The sequence below is a fragment of the Cannabis sativa genome, chromosome 9 (genome assembly GCF_029168945.1).
Source record: "Cannabis sativa cultivar Pink pepper isolate KNU-18-1 chromosome 9, ASM2916894v1, whole genome shotgun sequence".
Taxonomy (NCBI): domain Eukaryota; kingdom Viridiplantae; phylum Streptophyta; class Magnoliopsida; order Rosales; family Cannabaceae; genus Cannabis; species Cannabis sativa.
Window position 1 is genome coordinate 49,145,897 of NC_083609.1, and position 22,886 is coordinate 49,168,782.

General features: G+C 33.2%; 1 protein-coding gene across 2 annotated transcripts; it reads right to left on the minus strand.

Annotated features, from left to right (window-relative positions):
• Positions 1-5,903: 5,903 nt before the first annotated feature.
• Positions 5,904-11,282, minus strand: LOC115710413 (uncharacterized). 2 transcript variants are annotated; one of them, XM_061104072.1, is made up of 3 exons: positions 10,722-11,282; positions 10,555-10,611; positions 5,904-8,930 (listed from the first exon to the last, which is right to left on the minus strand). In XM_061104072.1, exon 3 carries the CDS (start codon positions 8,922-8,924, stop codon positions 6,402-6,404), a length of 2,523 nt encoding a protein of 840 aa, XP_060960055.1. In that variant the 5' UTR covers positions 8,925-8,930; positions 10,555-10,611; positions 10,722-11,282; the 3' UTR covers positions 5,904-6,401. The 2 variants fall into 2 exon arrangements, with proteins under 2 accessions (XP_060960055.1, XP_060960054.1); XM_061104071.1 differs by having other exon boundaries at positions 10,555-11,282.
• Positions 11,283-22,886: the final 11,604 nt, after the last annotated feature.

Below are 22,886 nucleotides of genomic sequence, written 5' to 3' on the forward strand. Positions count from 1 at the left end.
CTCTACCTTGACCGCCACCCTCTCTTTCTCTTCTTCCTTAGAATTTCGAAATTACCTTAGTGATTAGAGTAGTGCCCACACACAGCAAGCAATACCTCAATCATAGTGAGGAAGATCGTGAAGAAAGATCATCAGCAAAAGTGTTTCAGCATCAAGGATTCAGAGAAAGAAATCCAGGTTCAGATCTTGATAATACTCTGCTACAGAAAGGATACAAGGATTAGAGATCTGAACGGAAGGAGTCATTTAATTCTGCTGCACCCAATGTAAGGTTTCTTAAACTTTATACGTGTTTATTTCATCGTTTTAGAAAGTTCATATTTAGGGTGTTAATAAACATACTTGTGAGTAGATCTAAGATCCTGGTAAAATAATTTCCATCATAAGTGCCCACACATAACAAGTGGTAACTCAATCATAGATTGGAAGACTGTGAAGGATCGCACACAAAGAGAAGGACATTCAGGCTCAGATCTTGATTATACTCTGCGACAGAAAGGATACAAGGGTTAGAGATCTGAGTGGAAGGAGACATTAATTCCGCTGCATCAACGTAAGGTTTTCTTAACTTTATATGTGTTTATTTATCGTTTTAGAAAGTTCATATTTAGCGTGTTATACAACATACTTGTGAGTAGATCTAAGATCCTGGTAAAATAAATTCCAACACATAGATGCAGCTACTTCACCAAATATTTGTGAAGTGAAAAGTTCTACTTTAAGTAGTTCTAATTTTTCTCTAAAAACTCTTACGATGAGGTCAGGACGATTATGAATTTCTTCATTTTCGCCTAATTGTTGTTTAATTTCCAACCAATTAGGATTACATGTCATTGTTAAGAAGATGTCTAGCTTTCCAAATCGTTGTACTAATGCCATAGCATCCATGCAACGCTTTCTCATATCTCTTGGCCCTCCTATGAATGAAGATGGTAGAACAATTCGATGGCCAATATTTGAAGCATGATTTTTGCCAACCTCTACACTATCAAGAATGCCTTGGTATAAGTCTGACCTTATATGTTTTTGATTGCACCGATAATAATCTAACCTTGAGGTTTCTAGCTTAATATACATATCAACAACATATTGTTGTAGCAAACGGCCAGCACGTAGAAGAAATGAGTTTTCATTAGAGCGAATTTGTAGCTTATAACAATAATATTCTCTACAAGAAACTTGGTTATTTTTTTTCTTCTTCTTTAACTGATGCTCTAATAGTAGTGTTGGTGAGGTTATTTTTAAAAAAGGTATTAATCCAACAATATCTGAAGGAGAGAAATCACCTAATGCTCGATTAATTCGTTTAATACCTTCACACCAACCACTATCACCAAATGGGAAAAGTAATGGATATTGCAAAGGGTCATAACAACCAAAATAATATGCTACCTTATGTGCAATTCCTCCTTCCGTGGTAACAATAATATCACGATCCCCATGTCCACCTACATTTTCATCATCTACCCAAAGAACAACAACTTGTGATACTGTAGGACTATTGTATACTCTTTGGTCTAAATTTACATTAGATCTTATTGCTATATGACAATCAGTCAAATCAGGTACTTCTCGAAGACTACGAAAAAAACAAGCATAAGCATTTAACAAAAGTATGTTAACTATTTGTTCAATAATTTGTTGATTTAACATTGTTGAAGATTGAAGCCTTTGATGTACCTCTTTCTTAGAATCAAAGAAATATAGTTGTAAATGAGAAGGCTCTTTTTCTATTGAAAAGAGTTCATTTATAAAGTGGTAAACTTGACCTTGAACTCGAAAATTGTAGATACCTTTATTTCTTTTACATAAGTCTTTGTCATATTTAACCCCAAATGAGGTAAATGCAAATTTGTTATTATAACGTTCGAGAATATATTTGGAAATGTTTTGCCTCTATAGATGAAGATTTGAAAAAAAGTGTATAGTTTTTGACATGAACCATTAGGAGTTAAGGAAAATTCTCCATTGCTACAACGAAAACCTTTTGGTTCACGATGAAACCTTTTGCATGACAGAAACAACAATCAGGCGCAGATGGTAATATGTCAACAGTAGTAACAACATCTTTTAATGTTACTACAGAAGGAGATATAATTTTTGAAGGTAAACTTGATGCCACAGATTTATCAACAGTAACAATATCTTTTAATGTTACCACAGAAGGAGAAATGATATTTGAAGGTAAATTTGAGGACACAGAGCTGAAACTGAAACCTAGAAGAAATTGATATAAAATTAATATGGAAAGGAGCACTAAACAAGATAAAAATAAACTAACCATTGAAGACAATCTTACGACGTTTCTTGGAAGCATAAGCATCACGTCTTTTTTTTCGTATTGCCTCTCGTTGCTCCTCTGAAATATTTGTATACCAATTAAGTTTTCTCATGTTTGACGATGATCCACTCATGTTACTAAAATTATGAAAGAATTCATGTTACTAAAAAGAACATAGTCCAGACAATTAAATTTAAGCAAAGACAATAGACTTTAATATTTAATTTTCTTTTTGGTAGACATGTTAACTTCATTCAAACTATACACCAACTACTCAAAGTCATTAGAAAGTAAACTAAAAATTATAAATATATTAAATTATGTTATTGAGAAATTAAAATAAAAAATTATCCAATAAGAAGCTTATTGGTTCCATTGAAGGTTCCATTAGCTGCAATTGAGTGATCATAATACAATATATTTTGCCGTTTATTATGACCTTAACTATATGAGCATGAACTTCTATTATGGTATCAACATCCAATGAAGCAAATAAGCACTACAACAAACACCATTAATAGGGGCGGAACAGTCCGCTGGTAATAATACTGAAATCCGCCGGTAAAGCCCATTAGCGGCGGGCATCCGCCGGTATTAATCCGCCGGTAATAGCCCGTCGCTATTAATCATTAATAGCGGCGGACTGACACATCCGCCGGTATTAATGATTAATACCGGCGGACCATTAGCGGCGGGGTCCGCCGGTAAATACGCGTGGAATTAATTAATCTGACTCATTATTACCGGCGGGGGTCCGCCGGTAATAATGGTTTTTTTAAAAAAAATATAAAAATGAAATAATTTTATTAATAAATATTATAAATAATTATTTAATTAAAAAACAGTTATATTTAATTAAATATTATAAATAATATTAGAAATATTTTTTCTATATTTATTTAATTAACTTTTTTCAAATTTATATTATTAATAAATATCAAAATTAAAATTAATAAACCCACAAATTATCATCCATACATTATTTAAAATTTAAAAATTAAAAGATTATTATCCATACATTAATTTAAACTTAAAGAAATCCAAACATAATAAAAATTAAGATACACTAATTAATATTGTCTTGATTAAACAAATCATCTTCAAAATTTGAGCCAGTAGCATTTAAGTTAATATCAGGATTTGGTGCATTGTCCTGAGCTTGCGATACTGGCGGTGATGGGTAATATGGTTGCTGAGCAGATAAAATCTCCGGAAATTGTCGAGTCTGTCGTTGTTGTGCTAAATTCGGAGATTGTTGTTGTTGCGAAACATTTGGAGATTGTTGTGGCGAGAAGTTCGAGGGTTGTTGCTGAAACTGACCAGGAAAAAAATATGGATTTTGTGGACCGAAAAATTGACCCGGAGAAGTTTGCTGCATTGGACCCCCAAAAAACATCGGCTGCTGAGATGAACTCCCAAATTGGCCCAACATCGGTTGTTGGGACTGTGATCCTCCAAAAAAATCAGAGTAGAAAAATGGAGGAGACTGGGAGGAGCGTCCAAACATGTTCGGAATAAGAGGAGATTGGGAGGCGCTTCCTTGCACATTAGGAGATTGCTGAGTCTGCTGTAAAGGTTGTTGTTGCGGCCTTGGACATGTTGCACTACCCTGAGGTTGGGTAGGTAAATATTGCTGGAGGAATCTGTCAAATCGCGGGTCATACAGATCAGAAGTGTCCTGTCCCGGAGGAAAGCGTTCACGCAATCTCTGAAACATCTCAGCCATAATACCAACATCTTGAGAAAGAGTAGACCCTGCTTGAGATTGAGTCTGGCTTTGGCTGGAAGAGCTAGATGTTGTTGTTGATCTTTTCCCCTTCTTTGCTATGTTGTAACCGACTCCTCGAATATAGTCACTCCTGTCACCCATGACCTTGCCCATGACCTTGAATTGGATGTCAGACGGCACCTGCGAAGATCCAGAGTCACTGCCAGATTGGCTTTGAAGCCTACTTCTCGCCATCTCTTCCTCCATTTCACGAGTGAGTTCCTCCTAAACATGCATAAATAAATATTGTTAAATAATTAATTATGTGATAATTTTAAGAAAAAAATTGAAGTATTAGTGTAACTCACAAATTTCTCTTTAGCAGCATCATTGACCCAAGTTTTGTCCTTCTTCAGATGGCTGTCTCTCCAAGTTGGTATAACATATTTTTCAGGCTCTTTCTGTAATAATATCGGTGTTAGATTCTGAAAAAAAAAATAATTTCAATAAATGAATTATTTGAAGTCTACTTACAAATTCATGACGCTGAGCTGCCATTGATTTTGTGCCTTGAGTTGAGGGGTACTTCATTAGTTTTCTGTTTTGCTTGTTTTGATTGGAACGCGCTATAAATTTTGGGCTCAGAAACAAATCAATAATCTCTTTCCAATGCTCTCTTGTTACATAGTGCTCAGGAGTAGCATTGAGTGCCGCCTCAAGATTATCTGGGTTTCCCTCATAATATTTTTGGAAGAAAGTATGCCTAATGTTTTTTCGTTCTGAGTATCTTTTGGCCATCTCATGGTAAAGAGTCCTCATCACTTTTTCGGGTTCAGCATGACCATCGATATCATAAAAATACTACATTTGAAGAATTAAATTATTACTTAATTTACTTATACATGAATAAAATTTATTATGTCCATCAATTTATTACCTTCATTCTCTGCACAACTTGTTCCTTGTGATGTTGAGGTACATCACAAAAGTCCAAGTAGTTCCCCGGCAATAATGTGCTCACTTCGAAACCCAACTGCCGGATGAAAGCTTGGTGCTCCAAGCCAACTACTTTTCCTGTTGCAGGATCAAGCGTAAGCGGCAATGGACCCTCGTTCTTACGTCTGCGATCCTCTAGCGGTATATTAGTAGCAGCACCACGACCTTTCCTTTTGGGCGGTGGTGCTGCCTCGCAGGATGAGGGCACCCTACTAGGATCAGGTGGATCAAAACCACCACCATCTCCCCCGTGAGAAGAAGCTACATCAGCTGACATTATGACTCTTTAAAAGCAAAGTTGTATGAATAAATTAGTATAAATAAAGGTTGGAAGAAAAATATTTATAGTGTAAATACAATTAACGTCATCATATTCATCACTTATAATATTATTACAAACGAATTAGTAACATAAGTAAACTAATAGTCACTATCACACTCATCATTTTCAGAATCAATATCGTCTTCACATCGATCAATTAGCAACTCGTCTACTTCGTCATCTATTACATCATCAACGTCACCATCCACAACATTTTCATCAGGTTGATTTACATTCAAATTTTGTGTAGGATCAATTATTGTTGCTACATCAGCAGGTTGCAAAATTAACTCTCCTATATCCACAGTCAACCGAAAATTTGAGGAGCTTAAATCATGTACAACATCTTCATCATCTTCATCCTCCTCAATGTCCCAAATTTGTCGGTGGTTTACATTCTCGACTATTTTCCAATGTCTACCTCTAAGCAAATCATCGAGGTAAAATACTTGCTTAGCTTGAGTAGCAAGTATAAATGGGTCATCTTTGTACCATTCACCACTAACATTGATACTAATGATGTTATTCTCAATGATTGTTTTCTTCCTCTGTGGATTGGTATTGAACCATTTACACCGAAATAATGTCACTGAATACACACCACAAAAAGTGAACATCATCACATCTTCTAGGGTTCCATAATAATTGAATCCTTCTGTTCCCGCCACAGAGACACCGCTATTTTGAGTAGTACGCTTCTTATCACGTTCAGCTACCATGTAACGAACGCCATTCACTACAACACCTTCATAATATGTTACTAAGTGATCTGAACCACATGCTAAAGCTAGCAACTCTTCACCATTCTCTAATGATCCAAGCTTGTGTAAATCATATATCTAAATGAACAAGATTATATTAGAATGACTCATAATTAATCATGATAATGGTAAAATCATAATTCATAGGCTCATATCACCTTCTTATGAAACCATCGTTGGAAAAATTTTTTGTGTAAGATGTTATGATCTCCATCTGGGTACTGAAGTTTTATCTCTTCTAAGTGTTCACTGTAAGTTATATAACATCATTACGTTAAATGTTAAATAAGACTATGTAGAATAAGACTAAATATAGATTAATAAAGGAAAAACTTACTCTAAATATGGTCTTATTTCAGGTGAATTGTCAAAGATGAACCACTCAGCATTTTCACGAGTCTTTCTATCTAGAGGCATTATATTTGCTCTTGTTAAGGGATGACATTGTGATTGGAAGACGGTAAGAATTCTAGGAATCACTTCATCTTCATTGCGATCAAGTCGATTAAATTTGGTTTCTACCCCCTTAAAATACATAGAGCAAAACGTCAATGCCTCATCTGCAACATAGCTTTCAGCTATTGACCCTTCGGGACGAGCTTTATTTCCAACATAATTCTTCAATTTTTTCATGTACCTCTCAAAAGGGTACATCCATCTCATAAACACAGGTCCACCCAAAATTGCTTCTTCAGGCAAATGTAAGACCAAATGAATCATGATATCAAAAAAAGCTGGAGGGAAAATCAACTCCAACTTACACAATATCAAAATTAGGTCTTTTTGTGCTTCCTCCATATCTTTAAAGTTTATGGTTCTAGAACATACTTGCCTAAAAAAGTTGCATAATTCAGCAATAGTTGTCGATATATTTTTAGGGAGAAACTTACGAACACCAATTGCCAATAATCTTTGTATAATTACATGACAATCGTGAGACTTCAATCCAAGAACATTTGATAAATCATTGCTCACTTTCTTCTTCAAATTTGAGCAAAATCCATCAGGAAACTTCACGTCCTTGATAAATTGACAGAATTTCAATTTTTCGTCAGCTTTGAGGACATACGGGGCGTGTGGCTTCATTAACTTGCCATTATCATCTTCATAAATCCACAACCATTCCCTTATTCCTAATTTCTTCAAATCATGTCTCGCGTTAGTTGTGTCTTTCGATTTATCGTTGTCCAAGATTGTGCCCAACAGACTGTCACACACATTCTTCTCAACGTGCATCACATCAATATTGTGTTTCAAAGTATTTGTACACCAATACTCAAGCTCATAGAAGATACTTTTTTTCCTCCAATTTTGATCTTCTGCAATACGTCTGCGTTTCACACCTCCAAATTGCTCATGTTTGCCTGGAATTTGTGGCACAAGTTTGTTTACTTGTTCCAGAATTTCCTCACAAGTAAAACGTCTCGGTGGATGTCTTCTTTCAATTTCTCCATCAAAGTTGGTGTCCCTTCTAAATCGATGATTACTGGGCAAGAATCTTCTGTGACCTACATAAGATGTCTTGCCAATTACTCGTATTGAAGTAGTGTCTTCGTTACATGTTGGACAAGCTTTGTATCCTTGACCACTCCAACCAGACAAACTACTTCGAGCAGGAAAATCATTAACAGTCCATAAAAGGGCTGCACGCAATTTGAACATAGTGTTTGTCGTACAATCTCTCGTATCAACTCCATCAACCCACAACTCTTTCAGCTCATCCACCAACGGTCTCAAAAATACATCCATGTCTTTACCTGGAGATTTTGGTCCAGGAATAAGTAGAGCCAACATGAAATTATTGTCTTTCATGCACATCCAAGGTGGAAGATTATAGTTCGCTAACACAACAGGCCACATACTGTAAGCTAGGCTCATGTTGCCAAATGGATTAAACCCATCAGCAGCTAAACCTAAGCGAACATTTCTAGGTTCACTGGCAAAATTAGGATGTTTAGCATCAAAGTCCTTCCAAGCTAATCCATCAACCGGATGACGCATCAGTCCTTCATCCTTAGATTTTCCAGTATGATGCCATACCATATATTTTGCTGTATGTCTTGAACCATATAATCTTTTCAACCTTGGTGTCAAGGGAAAATAGCGCAACACTTTACGGGGCACTTTTTTTCCATTAGTTTTTGTTGAAGTAATCCATCGACTACTTCCACAAATTGGACAAGCATCTTTGGTTGCATGCTCTTTATAGAATAAGCAGCAATCATGCTCACACACATGAATTGACTCATACCCCAACCCTAGTTTTTTCAGTCTCTTTTTAGCCTCGTAGTATGTTGATGGAACTTTATTTCCTTTTGGAAAAGCAAGGTTCAACAATTTCAATAATTCATCAAATACGCTAATAGGTATTTTTCCACGAACTTTCAGATGCAATAACTTTGCCAGAAAGTTAAGTGAAGAAATCCAATGGCATCCAGGGTACAATTCAGCTTCAATCTCTTCAAATAAGTCATCATAATACTGAAAAGAGTCGGGGTTGGTTTGAGCTTCTTCAGTTGTTGGTCGAATAAAATCTTCAATGATGGGAATCATCTCGTCATCTTCATCATCTAAAATTGACTCAAGAACTTCATTTCGTGAAACTTCATTTCGTGGCACTTCTACTTCTGGCTCCCCGTGATAAATCCACTTTTGATAACCATTATCAAAACCCCAATCAAATATATGGGCTTCTACAATATTTAAAGGCTCAAATCGAGTATTTAAGCATCTAACACACGGACACCTAATTTTTCCATCAGAATTTTTATATGCTGAAGCCATTGCCAAAAATGCTTGTAGACACTCCCAATATTCTTTACCACGTTTTCTCCAAGAAGTCCAAGATTTATCCATAGTTATCTAAAAGTGTTTTAAAACTTTATGAGTTATAGCAATGGCAATAAAATAATTATGAAAATTTTATGCTATTTTATGAAAATTTTATACTATTTTATTAATATTTTATGTTATTTTATGAATATTTTATGCTATTTTAATTTACTTTGTCTTTTATGATTTTATATTTAATTTGCATTATTATTATTTCAAGTTTCATACATTACCATATTATTTATTGTGTTTTCATATATAATTTTTAATGTATTTTTTTTAATTAAATAAATAGTTGAAGTTATATTTAAGTATATTAAAATTACTTTACTAAGTATACTAAAAAAATATTTTAGTTGAAAAGATTTTTTTTTTAACCATTTAGTATATTTTAGTAAACTTAGTAAGTTATTTTAAATACATTAAATTAACTTTAAAAGATAAAATTATTTTTTTTTAGAAAATTAAATAAAAAAATCTTACTAATTTAACTAATTTAATTATTTTTCTTCAAAAAATTAAATTAAAAAATCGTTTTTATTTTTTTTTATTAAAATATATAAAAATTAATTTATGAATTAATTAAAAAAAATTAATTACTAAAATTATTTTTATTATTATTTATGATAATATAAAAATATATTAATTTATTATTAAACTTCATTATTAATATTTAAAATTCTAAAATACTTATATGAATCTAAATTAAATTTCATACTAAAAATTTATATTAAATTCTTTTTTTTTTGTCACATTTTTATTCTTCTAAACTTCTAAAATTTTAATCTAAATAAATTTCATAACATAATATCATATGGTAACTTACATTCAAAAGTAAACAACAAACCAATTATATATAAAATTATACATTTCACACATACACATAAATAAAATAAATTTAAATACACCATATTTAAATAAATATTTATATATATATAATATTAAATATATAAATATTACATATAAAATATTTTATATAATAAGAGTTTTATTTATTTTATTTATAAAAAATAAAAATATATATAACATAAAAATAATTTTTTTCATTTTAATTATATACAAAAAATATATATTTATATATTTATATATAAATATAATATATACAATAAATATGTATTTATATATAAAAAAAATAATATATACAATAAATTTATATTTATATATAAAAAAAATGATATATATACTTATATATTAAAAAATATATAATATATAAAACATATATTTATATATAAAAACTATAATATATACAATCTAAAATTATTTACAAATTAAAAAATACAATATATATAATACATATACTTTTACACAAAAAAAATATAATTTATATAATACAACTATTTATTTTATATATTAACAAAAAAAATATATACATACTAACAAAAAATATATTAAAGTGTAATATATACATTTTATATTCACAGCAAATAAAAAAACCATACAACTAATATATAACACAAATTTATATTACATACCAAAATAAAAAATCTTAAAAAATCACAAATCACACATTTATATATATAACAGAAATTGAAATTCATATTACATATCACAAAATTTCACAGAAAATTAATTTTATTTAGAAATTTCAAACTAATTACAAACACATACATATATTACACAGAAAATCTATCAAAAATAAATACAAAACACATACTTGAAAATAAGAACCGACGGTGACGGTGATGCGACGGTGATGGTGCGAAGAGGTCCACTGCCACAGTGCAACCGAGAGAGGAACCCAAAAAAAAATATGCAACCAGAAAAAAAAAAATAAATTTGTAGAAATGTAGAAAGTAAAAATGTAAAGGGAAAAATAATTACCTGAAGCAGTGGTGGAACAGCCGGTGGTGGAACAGCGGTGGTGGAACAACCGGTGGTGGAACAACCGGTGGTGGAGCAGAAACCTTGCTGCAAACCGAGAGAGAAGGGGGCAAAATGGCTGATAGAAATTGTGAGAAGTGGGAAAATGGGGTATCTGGGTTGGGGTTTTTTTTTATAGACAAATTATTACCGGCGGGGCCCGCCGGTATTAATTAACCCGCCGGTATTGGTATAATTAGCGGCGGACCCCCGCCGGTATTGGTCCGCCGCAAATAATAATAGCGGCGGACCCCGCCGGTATTGGTCCGCCGCTAATAAATTTTGAATTAACCCCCCAGTTTTTCCCGCACTTATCATATAACTTCAAATTAGCGGCGGGCTGTCCGCCGGTATTACCAAATGCCCGCCGCTAATTATTATTTTATTTATTTAAAAAAAACAAAAATCTGAAAAATTGGAATAATACCGGCGGGCCCCCACATCCGCCGGTAATAACCTTATTATTAGGGGCGGACCTTTCCCGCCGGTAATAGGTCCGCCCCTAATAACCAAATTTGTTGTAGTGAAGGTAGACTTCATATACAACAAACTCCACTATGATTTCATCCCTAAAAGCTACACTAAAGTTCATTATATCTAATCATTAAGAAAAGAGAGCCATCGATATATGGAGAGTGAGAAAAATAAACTAACACAAAACAAATGTGTAAATCAGTACGCAAAAACCCAGCTACAAAAACAACATCCATACTATTGTCGTTTTGAGGTCTACTTCTTGCACCATTTTATACTTAGCTAAATTTGTGTATTTGATTTTTGAGTTCAACATCTTGTTGTTTGTTTGTCTTAGGTTAGTGATGTTACTTGATTCATATTATAGGATTACTACAAACTGAAAAACGGTTTCAAAATACAGACATATATGTGGAGTGAATATTCATAGGATATAGATATTATCATCATCATTATAGTATGTGGTGCTACCTGTTCTAAGTTTGAATTAAACATGCAATTTGTTTTGTGGCTTCATGTTCAAAGTGCTCCTATACAATTGGTAGTAATTATTAAAAAATGAAAACAGGCAGTAAGATGTATGGTTTCGTGTCAAAGAGTAAGTGTGATTGAATAAGTTAATTTATACATATTTTCATACAAATAATAATCTAACCAATCTTTTCTTCTCACAATTCCATGAATACAAAATAATTTTATCAAATGCAATTGGTTTCATAATAATGTCTTGAAATTAATTATCTAAGCACTTTCGTCTTATAAATTTTTTTATACTAAAACAGTCACCTCATCCCAACCCATTCTAATATTTATTAACTTACTTCTTCCTCTTACCTAAAATACACTAATAACCAAAAAACAATTAACCTTCTCCATATCCTCAGAATCCAATATTGTCATTCGCAACTAAAAAACAACTGTATTTCTTAAGTCCTTTAAAGGTGAACAACCTTAGTCCTTTAATTGAAGATTGCTCTTATAATCTCTTATTCAAACTAAACTGGTGAGACTCATTTTACTCATATAACACTCAAATCTATTAAAGAAACTACAACATAATTTTTTAAAAATATATGGTCTTACACGTACTTTCGAATTGTTGCTGGATCTATAGACAAACAAGAGATAGACAAACTAAAACGTTTTAGTAGCATGATAGAAACAAAGCAAAAGTACTCCCACAAAAAAAAAAAATAGTTGATTTACATTAAAAGTACTTTCTTAATGGTTATTTATACTTTCCAAGCAAATAATCCTGTAAGTAGTAACACCACACAGGCACAAATTTAACAAATACACCAATGACAATCCAAACACTCGAGCATTTAGAATTTGTAGCCACCTCTACACTTAAGTCGACATGGAGATAAAAATAAAATGAAGAGTTATACATAAATGGCATCAAAAGAGAACAAGATGAAAGCTCCCAAAATAATACTCAACAAAGAAGCAACAAAAAACATGATATAATAAATAATAAGAAAATGAATAAAGAAAATAAGACCTAGAAAAATAAAATTAGCAAATTGTAATTCAAACCCACTCATTTTTATGTAAAATGAAATTGATAATATAAGAAAAAAAAATTATAATATAACTGTGAAATGCTATAACTTACATAGAGAGATAGATTGAGCTTACCAAAATAAAAGTGTGTAAAATTCTTTCCCATACCAAAATTAAACAGATGAAACTCCAAGTTAAGTTAGAAAATAAATGAAAAGTTGCATAAACTAATGGGTTAGTCAGTCAGTAAGAGTCTAAACTTAGTCAGTCAGTCAGAGTATTAAGTATTACACGCATGATCCACTAATTTTTTTTCTTCAGAATTTTTATTTTAGCACCTGATTACTTTTGTAGGCAAAACAGAGTACATTGAATACTATACTTTATTTCATTAATCAAGCACAATATCACAAAATTTTCTTGCTACTTGTAGTTGATCGCCTACAATTTTAAAAAATTAATCAACAGATCTACAAACAACATTCTATGAGAAGTTCGTTCTCGTAAAATTTAAAGGTTGATGCTTTGAAGTGAATTCAAGAGTTCATGACCTTAATTAAATAGTCGTACCATGGAACAATAAGATTACTTTTCCAAATAAATTTTCATCAAGTGCATGGATGAAATTTTCAAGCTTGTTGGGTTATAAAAATATAGAATGTTGCTAAAAGATTTGCTACACGATATGTGGAAAGGACCATAAAAAATTTCTTAAGTTCTAGTCGTAAGAAAAAAAAATTATTTTAGTTTAGTCACCTTGCAAGCAGTATCAAACCCAAAATTGGTTGGGACTTCTTTGCATTTCAAGTCACCATCTATGGTTTTTGGACATCCAATCACCCTAGTTTTCAAATTCTTTCCCCTGGTTGAACCAAAGAAAAAGAAAAAGAAAAACGTTCGTTAAACAAACCAGTAGAAAAGCCTTAAAGCCAGACTCATGTGACCCTGCCATCTGCCAATAAAGATTTCTCTAGAGAGAGAGAAAAAAAAAGTCATATACCTAAAATTTTTCAGCAAGGAGGCAGGCATTTGTGTTTGAGTCATCCCCACCAATAACAACAAGTTTAAGAAAATAAAAGAGAAGAAGAAAAAAAAAACAAATTGAATATCATTACACATTCAAAATAGACAAAAATTCCAAATTTTTTAGATTAAAGAAAACAAAGTGCATAAGATAAAAAAGGAGAGCCAAAATAATCTTTAAAATAGCTAAAAGAGAACGTACCTGTCGTAATGGCGGATTTGCTTCCAAGCAGATGAGGCTTTTAATCTAGTGGTGTAGTCGAAACAGTATTAGGTGAGGGAGATGGTGTTTCAATCTAGTGGTCTGATGATCAAAGCAAGATTTAAGAGAGGGAGGTAATTTGAGTTTCAATCTAGTCGTCAAAGCAAGATTTAGGTATATATATACCAGAAAAAAAAAGCAAAAAAAAAAAAAAGAGAAATCTAACATGAATATAAAATAAGAGAGTACCTGCTATGATGGAGTATTTGCTTCGTTTGATTTGCTTCCAAGCAGACTGAAATTCCCTATTTTAATATTCTCAGTTTAATTATTTAATTAAGTGATTAATTAAATGCGGAATAATGAAACTGGTACTGAAAACAGTTTTTCCGTAGTTACAGAATACAACTCTGTAACTCCAGAGAAACTCAGAAAAACAAATAGCGCATAAAAGTAAAAACACAAGATTTTTGTACGTGGTTTCAACAATCCTTTCAGATTGTTACTAGTCCACAGGGCCACGCCCAGAGATAAGACTCATTAGATCGGTATCAAAAATACAAAGTAATTGACTTATGCATAAATAGACTCCCTCTTATTGTATGTCGCAAGCTTGATGCATTCCACCTACTAACCGAATATTGATAAAACTCCAAGAGCTCGAAATCCCTTCGATCACCTTGAAGAGTGCTTGAATCCTCCCGATTCAAGACTTAAAGGCTATCTCTCTCGAAAGCCTATACAGCCATCTCTTGAAGGTTGTGTGCTTGTATCATCCTGATGCAAGACTTCAAAAGCAATCTCCCGAAAGCTTGTAAACACCTTCTCCCAAAGGTTATGTGCTTGTATCATCCCGATGCAAGACTTCAGAAGCAATCTCCCGAAGGCTTGTAAACACCTTCTTCAGAAGGTTGCATTGTTGTTCTTCTTCGTTGTAGACTTGAATACAGACTCAAGACAATACAAACTACAAATAAACACTCTTTCCTTAAGATATGAAAGTGAATGAAAGAGATGCAACACCTAGCTTCTATATGGTGTATTTATAATCAATATACACCTCATAGACAGCTTACAAATGGTCTAAACAAGACCTCAGCCCACTAGAAACTTCCCTAAAACAATTCTTCAATCAGTCCAGGAATTTCTATTTCTGTACCTACAGAATCGTGGGCAGTAAGTACAACTTTCCTTTTATAGAAAAGGAAAGTTTAGCTCCAGTTTTCTCTTCAAGAAATCTGATCTAAGAAAATGGAAAATTCACACAAGATCAGAAAATACCAGCTGGTTAGATAAAAAAGAAATGAGTAACTAAACTTACCATTTTTACCTTTTTTCCAAAAATAGGAAAACTAGACAACTTTCCTTCCAAGTTTGGATACACAAAATAAGGAAACCATTTTAATTACTCCAGCCGAAATTAATAATAAATAATAAAATATTATGTCAATTAAATATGCCAAAAATGGAATTAACACAGACGATATAGGTTTGAATCATGTGATATGCTCTAAACGAGATAAGAACACAAAGTCGGTGAGGGTTTTTAGTGGTAGGTTTCTTTTAATTGTTTTTCTTATATTTATTAAAGAGAGAAAGGTTGAATTATAAAGATAAATATATATATTTATTAAAAAAAATATTTTATTATAAAGTGAAAATACGTAAAAGCTCTTTATGAAAATTACATAAAAACTCTTCATAAAAATTAAAATAAGAGGGTCTAATTATAAAACAAGAAGGATGCAAACAAGACTCTTATTATGTATTTGATATGGTACATCATACATTGAATATACATAAATATATATATATATACTAGCAAATAACTACGTGTGATGCACGTATATTAAATTTTATGCTAGGTTTTTTTCTATATTAATGCAATATATTAGTGTTTAAAAAAACTTAATGATTTAAATATATTCTTAAGTTAATCTAAAAATAAACTAAAAATTGATGTTCCAATATTTAAAGAAACATTACTTAAATGGGGGTAAGATAAAAAGAAAATTAAAAATCAATCTCTAAATTGTTGATAATTGAAGATAGCATTAGTCTAAAAATTGTAGATAAGAAAACTAATGATAGTCATTGGTGGATTTCAATCTTCATTTTCTTTGATAGAGACAATAGTGTAATTTTTGTATTTTACACTTTTCATTCTAGCCGGGTCCGCATATATATTATCCATTTTTTCTTTGATAAATAAAAGAAATTGATAAAAGGAAACTAATTAAGGCTAAAGTTTCACATTAATAAAAGAAACAAAATTATAGAGATACATAAAAAAAAATTGATTAACAATTAATTAATTATAAAACAAAATATGTAGTGAATCAATACGTATTACGTACGTATATCCTCTCGCTTAATTTAGTTGATGAAGAAATTGCTAGGTTGATGAAAAAAGAAAAGAGTGATGTGGAGAGAAAAGTGAATACTAATTACACTAACACAAAACTTATAAAAATGTCATATATATTAGAGCAAATAAATTTGGAAGAATTTGATAATTCGAGATAAATTTCTGTTGAAATATATTTATAAACTATTTATTGTTGTTGTTTTTCTTTATTGTTTCAACGTCCTTTCTAGTTTCTACTTTCTAATATATAGTCGACAGTTTAAAAGATTGTTAATTTTTTTTAAAAAAAAGATTGTTTAATTTTTTGGTTTAAAAAAATATCATATTGAAAAAAGATTTTTTTACTTTATATATAAATAATATTTTATTATTTTATTAAATAAAAATTAAAAGTCACCCATGAATTTCTCATAAACCAAGAATTTCAGTTATATAGGTACACTTTATATAGAATAGATATAACTAAAACAATTAATTATAAACAAGTACCATACGTGGTACACCATAACAAATAAATAGGATATTAATGAAATTAAAAGAAAAGGTTAAACGAATTTTTGCTATAAAAGGGTAAATAGGCTCTTAGTATATTGTAAGATATACTAACTTGTAATAAGTTTTTTATATATAAAAATAATATTATAATAATAATAATAATAATAATAATAATAATAATAATAATTTTATTATTGATTGTTATCTCATTATTTATTAGCCATTAAGAAATCTATATTTTTAGGTTATTTGGCCAACTCCGAGTACCCTAAAATACTCCAGTATTTCAAAAATCAACTTATCCCAATAATCCTATCAATATTTCTAACTAAAACTGTTGTGATATTTTTGGCCTTCAATCGGGTCTCTAGAGTCGCCGAACTTGAGAATATTTTTATTTCATAAATAATTGATATTATATCAACGTATTTCAAATAAATCTTTGTAATTAACAAACTATGCTTATTTATCTACTTAACGGATCTCTAGAGTCACCAAATCTGAAAATATTTTTATTACACATATAGCTCATATTACATTCACACAGACTATATAAATCTCTGTAATTTATAAATTACGCTTATTTACTCACTTATAGCAAAATTTAAATTTTATGCTGAAATAGATTAGTAGGATCATAATCCCACTTATTACTTGATTAACTCATAATATATATAAATTTAAATTTTTATTACACATATAGCTCATATTACATTCACACATGCCTCCACACTTGTTGGCAGGACCTAGAGACAAGCCACTAAACTAGTAGCATACATTCGACCTTTGTCTCTTTCCAGCATGGTGCATCTATTCCATGCGCATATGCAAACTAGCCCACGAATCACTACCCATGTCATGTCGTGTTGAGACTCATGGCCAAGGCACACCATAATGTCTCTTGGAGGTTTAGGCCATGTCCCGTGTAAGTGGCATACTGGCAAGCTAATGGAAATGTACGTGCTAACCTGTGGTAACATTCTTAGATGCACTACCGGGTCTGTTCGATAGTGTCCATGAGTATTCCAACTCATGGAGACATATTAGTCCCCTTGTGGTCCTCATATGCCTGCCATACTAGTCCCATTGACCAGTAGTAGCTCACTTAGCACCAAGGTGCCAAGCGTGGTGGAGAGCTGACACCAGGTACTCCCCCCTTAAAGAGCATTCTAAGCTTTTAGCCTTCCACCAGGAGCATATATGATTTTTACTCTTTAGACATATGGTCATCACCATATACTAAATCACATAATTTCTCAAATCTGATTGCACCATTGTATTCATAGATCCAAATAAATGGTGAATACCAAGTCCAGTCCCGATCTAGACAATATTGAAGATATTTACAAAAATATCATTGCCAAACAAACTGAGCATCAACATGCCACTAACATGCACCACCACTTGACCACCCCTTGGCCACCTTGTGGGCATTACTTAGCTTGTATCGTGCCATCTTAGATCGTACGTTACACCATGCATGCCAAAGTTTTAGTTGATTGGTTCTAGCATAATTTGAGATATAATTATGCATTCTTAGAAGGGAATTTACCATATGAATAATATAAACCTCCCGTGTAATTAATACCAACAAACAACTAATGGCTCTCTTGTGAGAACATTGGACATATTCATAAAGAGAGTAAAAATGTTAGTTAAGAGTGGTAGTCTATTTAATTTTGGGGAAAATATTCCTTGTCTTTCACAGTCTTTTATTTATATAAGGGATTTTCTTCGGTATTGTCCAACACTTAGTGTTGTTAAGGGCCCCTTAGTTTTCTTGACATGCCAGATGGTGATTGGTTGGAAGGTTAGTTAGAGGTGCGAGATTTTACCTCCCATAGTCGATAATTCTTGTAACGGTGTTGAGGTGCAATGGTGAATGGGTAGGTTCGTGGTGGGGGCTCAGGTGGAGCGTAAAAGTGGGGGTTATTTATAATTTCCATGTGTTGTTGTGTCATTACTTAAGGTGGTAGCAAACGTAAATCTTTCTTTTTGTAGTAAATATTAGCTGGTTAGACGTAAAATAAATGTAATATGTATTTGCCTCTTGCATAAGGATTTTTGTTTACCTCTTGTTTAGGAATTTTTTTATAGGAATTTTTTGTCGTTTCATTAAATCTTATTCATGGGTTAAATTAAGCCGTATTTTGGTTATATTTGTTATTTTGTAATTTATTTTAGGAATTTTTAAATTAAAAATTGAGATTAGTAATTGGTTAAATAATTGTTAAAGGCACCCCAGTTGTAAGGTAGATTGATTTTGCAGTACATTAATCTTTTCAATAAATATAATTAGATTAATATGATGCTATGAAATATTATATATAAATTAAATGTGAAATTCTAATTTTTGGTATCATTTCATGGTTGTTAATTAAATGTGTTAAAAATTCTGAAACATGGAAGGTTGTAGTGATTGGTTGATTTTATTGTAGTTTCCATTAGTCAGGTTTGATGTTGTAACGCCCTAATGCTAAGGCACGCAACAATGATTTTTCAATTACAGTGCTATCTTTGCTAATCAAAGAATTTTCTCGAAAATCGTGTCAAATTAAAAGTTAAAACTTTACATAATCATTTACAAGTTTTGGGATCCCGTTTCTAAACTTTTATATAAAATACACAAAATACATAACCGAGTCACACAACGACTACAAAATAACAACCCCAGATGTCCCGAGACCGAACACTCCAGGTTGCGCGGCCATGACATGTACAACCTCATCCCAGCTCAGACTCACTCCTGCTCAGCTTTTGCCTTTCCCTTACCTACAAATAGAAGCAGAACTGTGAGTCAATAGACTCAGTAAGAAAAGTATATAACATGTCATATAATACCGACTTGTATCTAGGTGCCCATACACCTATTTACTGTTGGGAATATTTTATCAGGATCTAGATTTACTAACAAGTATGTTGAATTAACATCCTAAATATAAATTCTCTAAAATAATGAAATAAACATATAAGGGTTTGAGAAAACCTTACATTGATTGCAGCGGAATATAATGACTCCTTCCGTTCAAGATCTCTAGCCCTTGATTCATTTCTGTTGCAGAGCATAATCAAGATCTAAACCTGGATCTCTTCCCCTCCTTCGGGTTTGGTTACCACCGTCTTACTCACTATGATTGACTACTTGATTTGCTACGTGTAGGCATGACACTCATCACTCAAGGTTCGAATAGGTGAAGAACAATGAAGGAGGTTTTGAAATCACTAAGGAAGGAACTCTCTCACCTAGTTGGTTGAAGGCATTAATTTGACAAAGTGTCAAAAGTGGATGAGATGAGAGCATCATGTTCCTTTTATAGTGTTTCAACTAGGGCTTAGGGTTGAATTATATGGATTAAAAAAGAATAAAATATTGGGCAAAAAATCAACTATGGCCGTACATGATATTGGACCTCTTTCTAGTTAGATTTTTGCCACTTTATTTCAACCACTTATTCTTCTTTTCAATAATATCATATTTTCCAATTCAAACCTATAAATGCCAAAACTATTTGTCTAATAATTATAATTAATTACTAAATAAAATTATCATTTATGTAATTTATTAATTAGACCATACAAAGTCTCTTAATTAACAAATTGACCCCAAAATCTCTTTTCTTCATAATTAAGCCATTGCTTAGTGAAAATTCTTAAATAAGACATAGTCTAATTTTAGAATTATAATTGATTAATGAAAATCAATTGACTGAGTCTGCAAGCAGTATTATCTCAACTAGTGAGGGGACCATGGGCCTATATAACCGAGCTTTCAATAAGCAGATCTAGAATTTACCAAGTAAATTCCCTAACTTATTAATTCCTCAATGAACCACTATAGAACTTGGAATTGAATACACTCTCAGTTATATAAAATGCTCTATATGTACCACGATATAGATACGTTATGATTATCCATTGTTACAATCCTAATAGTCAAGGCTCCTTTATAGATGATCTACACTGAATAGGGATAAATTTACCATTCTACCCTTCAATGTATTTTATCCTTAAAATACTTAGCTACCTATAAATGATATTTCAGTAAACTAATATAATTACTGAAATGAGATCTCAATCAATTATCTCTATTCAGCCAATCACAAAAGAAATCATCGTTTCACTTATATGTCCAGATAGAATCTATAGATTCCATATCTATGAGTTGTGTAACATGCGTGCCAAGATGGCACGTTACAAGCTAAGTGATGCCCACAAGTTGGAAAAGTGGTAGTCAAGTGGTGGCGCATGTTGTGGTGCATGCTGATGCTTAGTTTGTATGTAGTGGCATTTTTGTAAATATTTTAAATATTGTTCAGAACGGGACGGGACTTGGTATTCGCCATTTATTTAGGTCTACAAATAGAATGGTGTAATCGGTTTGGCAAAACCATGTGATTTGGTATGTGGTTTGGCCGTATGTCTACAGAGCCAAAATCATGTATGTTCCTGGTAGAAGGCTAAAAGCTCAAAATGCTCTTTAAGGGGGTACTCTGGTGTAAGCTCTCCACCAACCCTTGCACCTTGGTGCTAAGTGAGCAACTACTAGTGAGTGGGGCTAGTAGGATGAGCATATGAGGACCACGAGCGGACTCATATGTCTCCATGAGTTGTAGTACTCATGGACATTATCGGGATGACCTGGTAGTGCATTTAAGAAGCTGCCAGAGGTTAATGGGTACGTTTCAGTTGGCTTGGCGGTATGCCACTTGCACGGGACGTGGCCCAAACCTTCCAAGATATGTTGTGGTACGCCTTGGCCATGAGTCTCAACACGAGATGACACGGGTAGTCATTCGTGGGCTAGTTTGTATACGCGCATGGGACGGTTGCACCATGTTGGAAAGGGACAGAGGTCTAATGTATGCAACTAGATTGGTGGCTTGTCTCAAGGGCCTGCCAACATGCGTGGAGGCATGGCGCCTTGAGGATTGGTCCATGGACGTATGGGAGTCCTTGGGCGACGAGGGAGACTATTTGGACATTATTGAATTGGGCATGACAGAAGCGTTGGCACGTTGACTTGGTGTTGGCATCTTGCCACACATGCTACGTTGGTCACAAGTGACAAGGTGAGCGTCAGTGTTGGGATTTGCCTTATCATACTGGGAACATATGGAAAGTGCGAGTATCTTGGCTAGAGAGCCTCGATGCATGGATGCACTTATGGATGCTTGCGAGCATGACTCGGCAGGAGTTGTTCGAGAGACGGAAGTGTGCACGAGGCACACGGTCGCGTGAAAAATGAGCCCATTGTTACTTGGATGGGTGGACGGCTGACCTTGGCTTAGAGAAGACAAGGTGCCGCACGAGTGTTCCGCTGCCTGAAAAGGTGAGCTCGTGATAATTGGTATCAGAGCCAAGTTCATCTCAGTGGGAGGTGAACCTAGTTGGCCTATCCTAGAGAGGATGTGGGCGGGAGGACGACTTGAGATGGTCCGAATGTTGGAATAAGACGTCGTTGAGCCAGTTAGTCTTTTAAAGAGGATCAGTAGACTGAGATGGAGTTGAGACTGGGTGGCTTTTCTTCATGGGAATACTGGACATCCTAGAGAAGAGATGATGATGGTTGATTTGAGTTAAGTTTAGAGATGCTAGAAAGACAACTACCATGTACAATTGTAGAGAGGCATAACAAAATGTTTGAAACTCGCTGGCATAGTACAAGGTTGATTGGATAGTCCATACTGTATGTTTGGTACACTAGGCCAAGTTTGCCTGAGTGACATCGTAAGTTGCTGGAGGGGCTTTTGTTGAAAAGGAAGCTTGTTGGCAAGAGTGTGGAAGTAGTGCAGGGGCCGTCATATTCTTGTTATTCACGATAGAGGTCGAGAGTTGATGAGCGAGATGGTTCAGATTGGGATAGACATGGAATGCTTCAGTTGCTACGTGTGTGTGTCAAGAGGGATGCACATGGAGACCAAGGGGGTAAAGGCCGCAATCGTCAAAGGATGGTTGTACTTGGAGGTATTCGCATGTGACTTTTATTTGATCCATATGGAAGCGCCAAGGCAGTTGAGTGGGATGTGTTGGCTTGTTAAAGCACCAGTGGGTGTAAGTC

Excerpts from the sequence above, each read along its gene's own strand:
- LOC115710413 (XM_061104072.1), bottom strand. The coding sequence starts at position 8,924 with ATGGATAAATCTTGGACTTCTTGGAGAAAACGTGGTAAAGAATATTGG.